A 15,406-nucleotide genomic window follows, 5' to 3' on the forward strand; every position below is an offset into this window, starting at 1 on the left:
AGAAGAGACAATAAAAATTGAAGCCATCTATTCTCGTTACTGTCTGCCTCAATTTTACATTTACCTTTTCCTTTTATCTTTCAGTTTCTATGTTGCCAATGAGAGCTGGGCAGGAAATAGTTTTTCCCTCCCATGAGAATTTAAGATTTTGAAAAATTTCCCATCTCAAATCAGGATGCAAAGTCGAAATCTTGAAAAAATCCGAAATTTGTTTTGGATTGGATCAATCTAAAAGTTCTGTTTAGAAAATTTTGAAATACTTTCTCTTGATTCCAACCTTTTTAATTTATTTTTACTATAAATTAACTTAAATATTGAAATAAAAATTGGAATGAAATTTGAAAATGAAAATTTTAAATGAAAACCAAAAAATGTAACTTTTTGACAACTTTGAAACTTTTTCATCAAAAATGTTCAAAATGGGAAATTGATTGTTAAGTTTCTGTTTCAACAAATTCGCATTTTCTGACAAAAAAAAAAAAGTTTTTCAAAAACTTCCCATCTAGCTCTAGTGCCTATTACAAAGTATGTGGAGTGCCTTCCAAACCACTGATTAAAACAAAACGGAGCCCAATGACCAAGGGGGGAGGGAGAGAGTCTATATGGCAAACAAAAGGAAATGGGCAAAAACAAAAGCAATCCAGAAAGAATTACATTAAAACCGTGTAATTGTTCATTGCAATACAATTAATTGCATTAACTTTTGAAACTGTTCATTATAATGTATTATGTTCTACTCATAGATTTTTGATCCTGAAGGAGATTTCTGTGTTCCAAGTTGTGTAGGAGGAATTGCTGATGAGGACGGGGGTTCTAATCTTACTTTTTGCTGCCCTCTTGATGATATCAATGTAGTTGACTTGAGATGGATATGTGGTCTGGTACTTAGAACTATAGAGCTCTTATACCAAATGAAGAAATGGGAAGCACTGGTACATATAGCCTTGTATTTTAACACAATTACACAGTAAGTAACACTTAAGGGTGTATGGAGAGGAAAAAGCTAGATTATTCATTTAAAACAAGTAATTTTGATTTGTAATATTACTTGGCCTTTTCCAGTGAAAGATATGCAGAACAAGTGACTCCACTGCTGGTATATGCACAGAGACAACTTCTGGAGAGAATACAGCAATTCAGAGGCCCAGATAGTCCTCAGCCTCATTTCATAAAATATCAGGGTGATAATGCAAACAAGGTGAACTATTTATTTAATTATTTAGATACTGAATCTCACTGTAAACTAAATCCTGAAAAATGTTTTAATTTATTGTGTTTTTAACAGATTAATAAGATTTCTCATAATGTTGAGAAACAGAAATCTTTAAGATTAAATTAAGGAACAATACAGATAAAAGTTTATGCAACTATACCATATTATGCGTCTGTTACAGGGTACTCTGCCTTTTAATAGCAGTACTGCTTAATGATTGGTCCACCCTGCCATCTGGTGTGACCCTTTAAGACTCTGAAACGTCTGATTATAGATACCAGGACCTGGAAAATATTGGGAGAGAGGAAGCCGTCCTGGGAGTCAGACGTGTAGAGGAGGAAATCCCATTGCTGTTTCTTTAAGGGGCTGGCCAGGAGCCTTACAGAGAGGCAGAGGAAGGCTTCCCTCTCTCCCAACCAAATGGGCATGAGCTGGCAGAAGGGGACCAGCATAAATGCAGCCTCCTCCCCCATAGCAGGTCAGATAATAGGAGGCATCAGCCAGGAAAGACTGGCCTGCTGAGATCCCTGAAGCTTGAGGGCTAATAAAGGAAAAGAGGCCAGCTGAAAAAGAAGCTGGCAAAGGCTGTACAGCTGGTCAACCTACAACTCCTCTCCGAAGAGGAGGGCTCCTGCTTAAGAAGGACTGGAGAATCTAATTAATATAACCCAGTTCCAAGGGGGAGAGCTAGGAGACTCTTTTTAAGGAGGGTCTGAAAAGGAGTAATTCAGAGAAGAACTGGGAAGAGTTCCTTAAACAGAGACGTTTCTCAGAGCAGGGTAGAAGAAAGAAACCAGAGACCACTAGTTGGACAAAGACAGGATGAATGCCCTGTGTGTAGCTGAGTAGGTCCTACTTATGTTGAAGACTATTGTTAATCAATGAGACTCCTGGAAAGGGAAGTGTTCTTTGATAAAGATGTCTGTCTGGACTTGTTTATAACTTGGGGGGAAGGAAAACAGATGCAGGGCCCATGTGGTGTGCGAGGCCTCACTGAAAGGGGGCACACTGGGTACCTCCATGCCATCATATGGTGTAAGAGAAGGTCCAGACTCACCCCTGCGGCGCCTCCTGCTGGTCGTCCAGGGAATTAGCTCACCAGCCTCTGGAGCGCCCTCTGCAGGCCAGTGATCCGCCTTTCCTCTTCTCTGGCCCCCGTGTCCCTCCCAGGACCCCGGTGCCCCTTGCTGTGGGTGCTGCCCCCTGGCAATACCCATACATATGCTAGGTCTCCCCTCCCAGGGGAACCCCCACCCACTAACCCCACCTCACCTCAGGTGAAGGCCACTGCCAGTCACCAGCTAGCCCCCACTCTCTGGGGCAGACTGCAGTATAGGCCACTCATCATCAGCAAGGTTGGGTTTGGACCTGCTGCCTTGGCCTAGCCCTGGGCTGCCCTCTGCAACCCCCAGTACCGCTTCGCCTATTACCAGGCCACAGCCTGGGGCTATCCAGGCTGGAGCTCCCCAACTCCTAGGCCTTTCCCAGCCCTGCTCCACTCAGGTACCCTGTCTAGCTCCCTGCAGCCAGGCCCTTCTCTCTCTGAAGGCTGGGAGCCAGGAGTTCAAGAGTCTCTCTCTGCCTTCAGAGAGAGAGAGAGACTCTTGAACTCCTGGCTCCCAGCCTTCTTATACAGGCCAGCTGGGGCCTGATTGGGGCATGACCCAGCTGTGGCTACTTCCCCAATCAGCCCAGTAACTTTTCCCTTTGCCCTAGCCCTCTGCCAGGGCTGTTTTAAACCTCTCAGGCAGGAGCGGGGTAACCACCCCGCTACACATGGTCAGAATCTAAACTTGAGGCCTAAAATGCTTGACAGTATCCCTTTTAAGTGAGAATATATATCTGGGTGCCATATGCACTTCTTGATTAATTAAACTGTGCCCCTTGAGGTACTGCTTTGTTGCTATGTACTTGAGTACTTAACCCATAAAAAGTTCAGAATTACTCATATTGAGCAAGCTTGAACACTTAAAAAGCCAAAGAAGAAGAACATGAGAAACCTGCACCAGGAATTCATACAGTCACAGTTTTCTACCACTCAAAGTCATGATTCTGTATATTTGGCAAACTTAAAGACAGCCAGCAAATTCCGTTGTAAGACACCAATGGCAGCAAAAAATTCTTTTTAAAGTTAAGATTTTTTTAAATAAGATTGATGTACTTAACATCAAGTGTTCAGTAATCTGTGCGATATGTTACAATAAGGTAGAATAAAAATAATTACATTTTTGAAAGCAATGTCTCAAATGGCATAATAAAAACTAATTTTATATAATCATATTTAATATATTAGTTCAAAGACACCTAACAGGCCGTACTGGGTCAGACCAAAGGTCCATCCAGCCCAGTATCCTGTCTACCGACAGTGGCCAATGCCAGGTGCTCCAGAGGGAGTGAATCTAAAAAATTGTATCAAGGAATTTGTACACCATTTTAAGAACATAAGAACATAACATAAGAACATAAGAAAGGCCGTACCGGGTCAGACCAAAGGTCCATCTAGCCCAGTATCCTGTCTACTGAGGGAGTGAACCTAACAGGCAATGATCAAGTGATCTCTCTCCTGCCATCCATCTCCACCCTCTGACAAACAGAGGCTAGGACACCATTCCTTACCCATCCTGGCTAATAGCCATTAATGGACTTAACCTCCATGAATTTATCTAGTTCTCTTTTAAACCCTGTTATAGTCCTAGCCTTCACAACCTCCTCAGGCAAGGAGTTCCTTGGGTTGACTGTATGCTATGTGAAGAAGAACTTCCTTTTATTTGTTTTAATCCTGATGCCCATTAATTTCATTTGGTGGCCCCTAGTTGTTGTATTATGGTAACAAGTAAAATAACTTTTCCTTATTCACTTTCTCCACACAACTCGTGATTTTATATACCTCTATCATATCCCTCCTTAGTCTCCTCTTTTCCAAGCTGAAAAGTCCTAGCCTCTTCAATCACTCCTCATATGGGACCCGTTTCAAACCCCTAATCATTTTAGTTGCCCTATATATATATGCGTCTTTACAAAGTAACTGTGTCATTTACCATACAGCTATTTTTTCTTAGTAAAATATTGTCTAGTGAGTGGATCAAAAATTATATTTTTTGTGTCTTACAAATTAGATTCCAGTTTTCTGTTTGAATAAGAATTATTTGTAGCTGATAGAAAACAGAATAAAACTCTTCTTCTGCGACAGAAGATGTCTGCAATATGATGGAGACCACATCTGTACCCAGTATTCAAGATGTGGGTGTACCATGGATTTATATAAGGGCAATACGATATTCTCCGTCTTATTCTCTATCCCTTTTTGAATGATTCCTAACATCCTGTTTTCTTTTTTGACTGCCACTGCACACTGCGTGGACGTCTTCAGAGAACTATCCACGATGACTCCAAGATCTGTTTCCTGATTAATTGTAGCTAAATTAGCCCCCATCATATTGTATATATAGTTGGGATTATTTTTTCCAATGTGCATTACTTTACATTTATCCACATTAAATTTCATTTGCCCTTTTGTTGCCCAATCACTTAGTTTTGTGAGATCTTTTTGAAGTTCTTCACAGTCTGCTTTGGTCTTAACTATCTTAAGCAGTTTAGTATCATCTGCAAACTTTGCCACCTCACTGTTTACCCCTTTCTCCAGATCATTTACCCTCAGACAGTTTTGAGAGGCAGGATGCTACGCTCTGTACAGACATATATTGGTCCAGATCCTCAGCTGGTGTGAATTGCCATAGTTTCATTGAAGTTAATGTAACTCTGCCAGTTTATACCAGTTCTGGATATATAGCCCACTAAAAAATAATGGACTTTTTAATTGTCTAAAGGAGCATACCATGATTCTTACTCATTTGTCCTAATAATACGATAAGCTTAATATTTTATGAGAAACATGACAGATTGAAAGCTCTGATATGTAATAGTGTATTGCATGTCATTGTATGGTTCTTAATTCTGGCAAGCAAGAAATGAGGTATAGTTTTAAGTACGTAGATGTCTTAGCCCTAAATTTGCAAACTTGAATGCCTGAAGTTAGGCATGTGATTTTACATCTAGATTATTAAATAAGAGACCTGATTTTCAGAGGTGCAGAACATCTGAAGCTCTTGTTGATTTATACAGCAATTGCAGGTGCTTAATATTTTTGAAAATCAGACCTCTTTTATTTAGCCATCTAAATATGTGCCTAACTTGGGGAACCCACATTATAAAATATTGGCCATTTTAAGTATAAACAAGTGACTAAGTGGAAAACCTTCTTTTTTAGATAAATTGCAGAAACTTCATTGGAAAACAGTTGCGTATTGCCAGCACATTTAATGAAGTGAAAGTTTCTGGACACCATTTTGTTCCTGAGATGCCAGATATTTATACAGGTCAGAACCCATTCCGACATAATCCAGTCCTTTCTTTATCCAAAAAATTTTGTTTTGTATTAATTTTTGCCCTACCTCAGAATATCTCTTTCATACAGATTTATAAACTGTTGAATTCTGTTTTTACAAATGTATGAGTGCTTCAGAAATATTGTTTTGAAAGGGACTATATAGCTCAGGTGTGTTGTAATGGTAAGAAGAGCTTTTCAAATCTATTCAAATTGGATAATAGTGAAAAGTTTAAAGCCTTGACAGGTCCTTCAGAAGGAAAAAGAAGACATGGTTCTGAATATCACATATGTGTCAAACTTTCATGTACAAGAGAGGGTTTGGGGGTTGAATTAAGGACCATTGGGTAAAATCACTGAACAATAGATGATATTGAGAGTACAATAAAGACAGTATTCTTGCTCTCACTTCTGGTGCCCAGTGCTCCATCTATTACTTATAACAATAAAACATATTTGAAAAGTTTAAAAGTAGTATTATTGACTGTCTGTTAATGCTTTAGATTAATGTTCATAAACCAATTGGAAATCTAATCAACCCCGTGTATTAAATTTATTTTGTCTAATAGTTGAGAAATTGTTCAACTATGCCTATGCTCTTATATTTTCACTGTAAAATATAAAAAATGTTCCTAATTACTACTTCCTCTTAGATTCCAGTCAAGCACAAGCCCTAGTTTGTGTCCCTCTTGATGTGACAGACACACTGAAATGTTTCAGAGAAACCCTAGAAAAATCTAAATATCACAGCAGAGCACTTAAACACAGCAGAAAGTTGCTTTCACTATTTCTTGCTCACACACAAGGTAAGATGTTTGTTATGGTGTCCCTTAATTATCAAATGTGTGTGGTTCCAAACCACCCCTATATCAAGTGACTGCACCTGGTACATATTTTTAGTAGCAAATATTGGAAAATCAGTTTTTAAAATCAAGCGATAGTTGTTGAGAGTAAGATAATAGTCACTTTTATTTAAAGAAAAATTCTGAATTCTTGTAAGGCCAAAATGTAGCCAAGCATTTTTCTCTTTAAGAACATAAGAACGGCCATAGTCTTTAAAAAAAAAAAAAAAAAAAAAAAAAAAGGAAGAAGGAAGTATTTTTTTCACACAATGCAGAGTCAACCTGTGGAACTCTTTGCCAGAGGATGTTGTGAAGGCCAGGACTATAACAGGATTCAATAAAGAACTAGATAAATCCGTGGAGGATAGGGCCTATTAGATAGAATGAGCAGGGATGGTGTTCCTAGCCTCTGTTTGCCAGAAGCTGTGAATGGGCAACAGGGAATGGATCACTTGTTGATTACCTGTTCATTCCCTCTGGGGCACCTGGCATTGGCCACTGTTGGAAGACAGGATACTGGGCTAGATGTAGGGTGACCAGATAGCAACTGTGAAAAAACGAGACGGGGGTGGGGGGTAATAGGCGCCTACATAAGAAAAAATCCCAAAAAATGGGACTGTCCCTTTAAAAACAGAACATCTGGTCACCCTAGCTAGATGGAACTTTGGTCTGACCCAGTATGGCCGTTCTTATATTCTTCATTACAGCTTCATTCATTTATTACAGCTTTCATTATCCATTTAATTCTTGTTGCCCATCTTTGGCCTGAGTTGTTAGCCAGTATTTGGGCCTCTTGATGAGTTATTTTCATTAGGAGGAGAAGTTGAAGATAGAGTTAGGAATTTCTCTAATGCAATCCTGGTTTTTTTTACAAGGATTGTATATAGAGTTCTGTTTCCCTGAACATAATAGAAACAAAGAACAGCAGGCAGTTTCCTTTCTCAGAAATCCAAGTCTGCCTTTCCAGTGAGTACTGTGCCTCAGAAAATCTTCTGTCTCTAGGTTTCCTTGCAGTGCCACATGCATGACTGCTTCTCATGTTTCTGCAGGCTTTCTTCTGAATTCACACTCAGACATACAGCTGTAACCAATATCTTAGCCTTTGCATTTGCAAATAGTTTCAGTTAACTTCCTCTTTTTCCCCCTGGGTTAGTTCTTGTTCAGACCTTGTCCTGCACCAAAGTGCCTTGAGATGCGGCTTCCTATTACTGCGATTGCTACATAAACAAACATTTGATTGCTTCTTCTGCTTAGCCTGAAAGAAGAGCACTTAGGACAGTGAGCTCTTTGATTATCTATAGGTCAAAGACCCTCATGATGGCAGCCGGTATCATCTTCCAGTATCACAACATTTATTTTTCAAGACACAACGAATCACAACTTTTAAAAAAATAAATGCAAGAAGATCAGCATTTATGAACATATCTACAATGTGGTCAAATGTAGTCTCCTGAGTTTAAAACTGCCTATATTGCATTGCGGTATGCAGTGTTGTTTCAGCTTTGTTAGTCCCAGGATATTAGAGAGACAAGTGGGTGAGTTAATATCTTTTGTTGAACCAACTTCTGTTGGTGAGAGAGGCAAGCTTTCGAGCTTCGGGAGCTGAAGAAGAGCTCTGAGTAAACTTGAAAGTTTATCTCTCTGACCAACAGAAATTGATTCAATAAAACATATTACCTCACGGTCACATTCCAGTGTGTAGTCCAAACCAGTGAGGGATTGTGTCACCACCTGCTCTGCACTCTTGGGTGCCTTACAGTGCTTTGCTGTTGTAGCTCCCAACCTGTGCCACTCACAAACAACCTGCCAGCATGCAGTTCACACCTTGAGTGTCTGTGTATAGCTGTAGTTATGGTCCAGCAGCTCTAACCCCAGCAGCTTGTCAGCAACACTCCAGTCACACTCTGGCTTCCACCTGTTGTGGTTACTACCTGCAGGGTGACTCCGACACATCCCAGTCACAATTTCCCCCCAAAACATGTGTTCTGCGCCCTTCAGGCCCTCTACTGGACAGTTCAGTTATTAGAGGTCTGTTGCCCCTGTAAAGAATTAATCAATATTCAACAGTCTGCTACTTTAACTGGATTTACCAAACAGTTCAGTTTAAACACAGCACTGGATTGGTTTAGATTAAAAAACAGTTTATTAACAAAAGAAGATAGGATTTTAAGTGAACTCAAATATCAGGTTTTAAAGTCAAATGGTTACAAGAACAATAAAGATAAAATGCTTTCTAGTAGCTAAAACTTAACAAGCAAGACTTGGTTCAAGGTAAAATCCTTACCACATGTTCACAGAAACAGGGCTAACCAAATTCTCAAGTCAGAACCCTTCCCAAAGTTCAAAGGCTGGGTCCTTTGTTTTAGGTGAAAGAGAGAGAGGTAGCTTGGGCTTTTCTGACCCTTTCCTCTATAGTCCAATTAACCTTTAAAGTGAGTTCTTCTGAGGGTTACCCTTCAAAGCAAAGTTTATTCAAAGAGTAAAGAAGGCGACATAGAAGGAGGCTCCATGCTCTTTGCTTTGTCTTCTGCTATCTCCTCTCCTTGCTGTCTCGAGGACCCTGTTTACTTATGTGAGGTAAACTTTTTTTCGTTCAGAATACTTCTGTCTGGGCAGGGCTGTGTGGTTTCGAACATATGCTAAGAACACATACAGGGAGATTTCATAACTTTACATATAATTTTGCTACATACATTTCACCGTGATATTATTGACCAGGGAGTTATTAGGATTCAAATGATACCTCACAAGACATATTTTGTACAAAGATTATTACAGTAGTGTGTAGGGTGTGAATACTGGGATGCTTTAGGTCACACTCACCTACCTTGTCTCATCTTGCACTGCGGTGATGCCGGTTAATGATGTGTATATAAGGTACCTATTGTGCCTTGGTGAAGGGCACATTCCTGAGAAATGTACAATTTTCAGGTCCTTCCCTAAGAGAATGCAAAAGGCAAAAGAGGCTTGCCAGAAACACTTTTTAGTGGAGAGGCTTATGCACTCCTCTTCAGATCCTGGAGTGGCTGAGACTGATAAAGCATGAGCAAACCTCTTCAAGAAGTGTTCCAGTGAGCTCAGGATCAGCTTACAGCTCTGGGACTTTAGGTCTCAAAGAAACCATCCTTCTGAGACCAAAAAAAACCCATCTGTGATCAGCAGGAGGAAGGAGTATTACCTCATTATCACATTCTGGGGTGCAGTCCAGATTTGTGAGGGGCTTTGTCATCCCTTCCCAGCAGCCTTGGGTGCCTTTCAATACCTTGCTGAAGTGGGCCATTCACAAACAGCCTGATGGCATGCAAGCCACAACCTGAGTGTCTGTGTGTAACTGCAGCCTGCTAGCCACACGTGGGTTACACTCTTAGTATACTGCAGGATGACCCAAACATACCCCCAGTCTTAGATTTCACCCCAGAAATGAATGTCTTGTGCTGCCCAGCCCTCTCCTGGACAATACAGGTTATATTAAGTCTGTTATTTCTTTAAAATAATAATATGCACACAACTTGTCAGCCCAAATGGAATTTCCCAGACACTTCAATTTACACACGCTGGAATAGATAAAACAATAAAATAAGTTTATTAACTGCAAAGAGAGAGATTTTAAGGGAGTACAAGAAATGAGGCATAAAAATCAAATGGTTACAAGAAAAATAGATAAGACATTTACTATTACCCTAACTTAACAAACTATATTAGATGCAAGCAAAGTTTCTCACCACATGCTTTCTGCAGTCTTACTGACCAAACCCTACAGGTCAGGACCCTTTCTCCCAGAGTCCAACAAATACCTCCTTTGTTGCTTCAGATGCAGTGAATGTGATGGGCAGGGTGCCTGAGGCTAGTTGTCCCCCCTTTTTATAGTTTCAGTTCCCCTCTTGAAAAACATTTCCAGCTGGTCACCAGGAGACAAAAAATCTATGTGGAAGGAGGCTCACTGCTGTGTTTTTCTCACCTGTTTGAGCATCCTTTGTTTCTTTCCCTGGTTGATGACTCTGGTTACTGCTTAAATGTAAATTAAACAGCGCACACATTCCTTTGTTTAGGAACCTTTGCCAACCTCAGTTTGGGCAAGGCTGTGGGGTTTGGAACATACATTAATAAATCATACAGGGAAATCTTACAATGTTGCCACACACATTTTATCAGGACAGTACTGACCAGCAAATTATGAGTTTTCAAATGATACCTTACAAGCCATACTTTGTACAAAGATTATTACAATAGTGTGTACAATATGAATACTGGGATGTATTCTGTCACAGAGATCTTCTTGGCTATTGTCATCTAGCATACCTAAAGAAATGCAAACAACAATAGAAGATCTGTTGTTTGATGGATACTATTGGTTTAATGCTAAAACAAATTAGTAGAACTGGTCAAAAAAAAATTGACCAAACATTTTTACAATGGAAACCAAAACCTTTTGCAGAAATGTATCTGTTTTTATGAAAATGTAATTGGGAAAGTTTCTAAGGTCTATGGCCTTGGCTACACTTGCAAGTTACAGCACTGTAAAGCCTCCCCCAGCGCTGTAACTCACTCCCCGTCCACACTGGCAGGGCACTTACAGCGCTATATCTCCCTTGGTACACCGCAGCAGGTACTCCACGTGTCCGAGAGGAATAACAGCTGCAGCGGAGTGGCTACGACTCACGGGTGTGAGTGTACACACTTGCAGCGCTGTACTAATCACCTTGTCAAGTGGCCAAACCTCTCCATTGTTGTGACCGGCGGCAGGAATGTGGAAGTGCCGGTTTCAAAGCTCGTACCACAGAGAAAAGCAAACAGTTTGCAGCTTGCTTTGAGTGAGTAAATGAATGAGCAGGGGGCCGGGAGTTCGGAACTTGCAAAATAAAGAGCTGACATGCTACAAAAAGCACTCTCTCTCCCCCCACATTCCCTGTCACAATCCACCCTCTTCCCCCGTTTTGAAAAGCACGTTGCAGCCACATGAATGCTGGGATAGCTTTCCATAATGCACCGCTCCCAACACAGCTGCAAATGTTGCAAGTGTGGCCACACCACTGCACTGGCAGCTGTCAGTGTGGACAGACTGCAGCGCTTTTCCCTACTCAGCTGTACGAAGACAGGTTTACCTCACAGCGCTGTACAGCTGCAAGTGTAGCCAAGGCCTATGATGGAATGTCAGTGAGGAGTAGGAGGAGCAAGAGACCCATGCTCCAAAATAGCTAAGGACTTGGCTGGTATATGGGAGACCCAGCTTCATATGGTCTTCCACATCTCAGATGAGTGTCCTAGCATAGTGCTATTGGCTTTTCTGAGGGGTGGGGGGGTCTCTCTCTCTCTCTCTCTCTTTCTCTCTCTTTCCCCCACCCTAAAAAATCAATTCTGAACCTTAGAAACCTTCTCATTGAAAGTTTCTTTGAAACATACATGAAAAGTTTTGGTTCCAATAAAAAAATTAGTTGAAAATATTCCCAACCAGCTCTAGTTACTATACTCAGAAGGTTCAGATGGCCTCTGCTAAAAAGAGAAAAAGATACCAGAGGAGGAAATCATCTGCCTCCTCCTTCATTATCTGTTCACCTTGCAATGTCATCATCAAGGCAGCTAATTTGACTCCTTGTTCGGGAGCCATGTACATTTTCTGGAGTATCTTTTTCCGCCCTGCTGCTTTTCAGAACCATTTGTTTTATTTTTGTGGGGCCTGGAACCTCACCACTACAAACCCGTGGGTCTAGAGTTCACAGAGGTGGGGTATTCTATAGAAATCCAGACCTCCCCATCTACCAGCCCAATCCTTTTTCAGAGACCCCTTTCACAAGAGTGTGTTACATCAAGAAGGGGAGTCTCTTCTAAGTCTTGGTGCAGTGGAAGAAGTGCCTCTGTAGTACAAAGGGAAGGGGTTTTATTCCTAATTATTTCCAATAATGAAGGAAAAAAGGGGTCTGGTGCCCATTTTTGGACTTGACACAGCTAACCATCTTCAGCTGCAAATTCAAGTTCTAGGTGGTAAAACTGCCCTCTGTAACTTTTTTTCATTGAGGCACAAGATTGGTATGCAGCTCTCAACCTCTAAAACGCTTATTTTCACATAGTAATTCATCCTGCTCATCCTCCTGTGGTTCTGAGTGGGTATTTTCCACTATCTACAGAATGTTCTGCCATTTGGTCTATTGACATCACTGAGGGTCTTCATTGAGGGCCCTTGTTATGTGAGAAAACAAGGAGTCCAGATTTACCCATACCTCGATGATTGGCTCATTTGAGGGAAATCTCCACAACATGTGACCAACTCGACATGTTGCTTTTTGTAGTTTATACAGATAGGGTAAGAGAACAAGCTACTTAGACCCAGAGATTATTCAACTAGATTTCTACTTGCATTAAACTATACTATGAATATGCGCATTTAGACCCACCATTCAACATTATAGCTTACCTCACGATGGCTCAGGCAGCTAACGCAGCTTCTTTGAGAACGAAGTGTTCCAATCTGAAGAAATTGTATGGCAGCAACATAGGGTTCAGTACATACATTTACACAAAATTACTCCTTAGTAGAGACATGAAAATCTGATGCCCACTTTGGCAAAACTGTCTTGCAGTTGCTATTCAGGTAGACTCTGAGCATCCACCTCCTATGATTTAGTTTACTGCTTGTTAGTCACCAGGAGTGGAATAATATCGACAAACACTTGAAGAAGAAACAGTTACTTACTTTATAGTACTTGTGATTCCTCTAGAGGTGTATGTGATGAGTTGGAGCACAGAAAACCCCCTTGGGAACTGCCAACTGATGTGCTGAGACTACCTCTGAGACCATTTTCCCTGGCAGCTTGGGACTTCAGTGCCCTGCCTGGTTTGAGCCAGACACACTAGCCTGCTACAAACATAGATTCAGGTCTGAACCACGTCCCCCAACAGCTGCAGGCTTGACTGAAAACAGCTTAAGAAGTGTTCCTGTCTCCAACACTCAGATGCCCAGCTCCCAATGGGGTCCAAACCCCAAATAAATCCATTTTACCCTGTATAAAGCTTAGACAGGATAAACTGATAAATTGTTCGCCCTCTGTAACACTGATAGAGAGATATGCACAGCTGTTTGCCCCCCCCCACCCAGGTATTAATACATATTCTGGGTTAATTAATAAGTAAAAAGTGATTTTATTAAATACAAAAAGTAGGATTTAAGTGTTTCCAAGTAATAACAGACAGAACAAAGTGAATTACCAAGCAAAATAAAATAAAACATGCAAGTCTAAGCCTAATACCGTAGGAAAGTGATTACAGATCAAATCTCACCCTCAGAGATGTTCAGGTAAGCTTCTTTCACAGACTGGATGCCTTCCTAGTCTGGGCACAATCCTTTCCCCTGGTACAGCCCTTATTCCAGCTCAGGTGGTAGCTAGGGGATTTTTCATGACTGCCGCCCCTTTGTTCTGTTCCACCCTCCTATATACCTTTTGCACAAGGCGGGAATCCTTTGTCCCCCTCTGGGTTCCCACCCCTCCTTCTAAATGGAAGAGCACCAGGTTAAAGATGTATTCCAGTTCAGGTGACATGATCACATGTCACTGTAAGACTTCAAGGCTTCATTCCTCCCAGCCTGACTCACAGGAATGCCTGCAAGCAAACAGAGCCATCCACAGTCAATTGTCCTGGTTGATGGGAGCCATCAAGATTCCAAACCACCATTAATGGTCCACACTTTGCATAACTACAATAGGACATTAGAGTTATATTTCTAATTTCAGATACAAGAATGATCTATTTGTATGAATGTGATTACCACACTTTGTAGATTATAAGCTTTGTAATGATACCTTACAAGAGACCTTTTGCATGAAGCATATTTCAATTACATTATATTTACACTCATTAGCATATTTTCATAAAATCACAGTATATTTCGCAACCCATGCTTCTTCTGCACAACTACAGAATCCTATAACACCTGGATTCTATACTGGCAAAGGAATTGAGGGACACTTGGGGTCACCCCAACTTTTATGCCATATGGTGTATGAGGACAACCTCAGAGCATATGGACAACACATCTTGAAGAACCACAGTTACTTGGAATATAGAACATCATGTCTGCAATGATTCCAGCATCCATCACTGTGTAAAATAGGAGCCCAAAGAATACTACTGAATTTGCTGTAGATCTCTGGATTGACATTGTGTTGAGTTGCTGACTGAGTTTCTGGTCCTGGAAAATTTCTCCTTGAAAGCTATATGGGGCAAATAGGAACATTTTAAAACTTACTTGTTTAGCATGCTTTCAGACTAAATCCAGAGTATAAGTAATGCTCAGTGTATCACAGTTCATTTATTCAGAGCAAATTAATATATACTACAGGGAAAGAAAATGTTTCTGAAAAATGCAGCCTGATTTTCTGCTCCCATGTTTATTCACAAGTTACCTATTCCTTCTAACCTGCTATTATAAAAACCAGAAATGCCATGTAGAAATCATACACTGAAAATATTTTGTTTGGGTGATATGGTGTAGAAACATTTATGTGAAGGAAATATGGCTGTAACCTATATTTAGTAAATAAATTGCATTTTTGATCTAGAAACCTTTGGAAGAGTACCCAATCAGATCTTTTCAAATGGACAAGTGAAATTTAGTGAGGGAGCTGAACTGACATTTCTACCAAAACCACCTGACCTTTCTCAAGAGAAATTTAATTTCCGCAGTATGGTCGAAAGCAGACCATTACCTGAGTCACAGCTCTCAGTAGTTGTCTCTTCATATGAAAAAACTATTGGTAAGATATTTACATATTTTTGTTTACAGCTAATACAAACAACTCTGTATATCTATGTTCATGTTCCTCTTCATGCAGTTTTATTCTCTGTCCCTTTCATGTCAGACAGTCTTCACAGCAGGTATTCCCCATCCCCATAGTGTTTATGGGACAGCCCCTGCTCCCCCTCCCCACTTCCTCAATAAAAAATAATGATCCAAAACAAGCCAATACCTCAGTC

The 15,406-nt window shown here is 40.6% G+C and overlaps 1 protein-coding gene across 3 annotated transcripts in view; it reads left to right on the top strand.

The window, feature by feature from the left end:
- Window positions 1-15,406, top strand: part of CFAP54 (cilia and flagella associated protein 54) — a 216,749-nt gene that overhangs the window by 122,914 nt on the left and 78,429 nt on the right. For all 3 annotated transcript variants that reach the window (XM_054028552.1, XM_054028545.1, XM_054028538.1), the window contains 5 exons: window positions 744-967; window positions 1,063-1,198; window positions 5,481-5,589; window positions 6,251-6,403; window positions 14,992-15,186. In XM_054028552.1, coding sequence (XP_053884527.1) covers window positions 744-967; window positions 1,063-1,198; window positions 5,481-5,589; window positions 6,251-6,403; window positions 14,992-15,186 — 817 coding nt within the window. The remainder of the gene's footprint in view (window positions 1-743; window positions 968-1,062; window positions 1,199-5,480; window positions 5,590-6,250; window positions 6,404-14,991; window positions 15,187-15,406) is intronic.

This window comes from Malaclemys terrapin, chromosome 1, assembly GCF_027887155.1.
Source record: "Malaclemys terrapin pileata isolate rMalTer1 chromosome 1, rMalTer1.hap1, whole genome shotgun sequence".
Classification (NCBI taxonomy): Eukaryota; Metazoa; Chordata; order Testudines; family Emydidae; genus Malaclemys; species Malaclemys terrapin.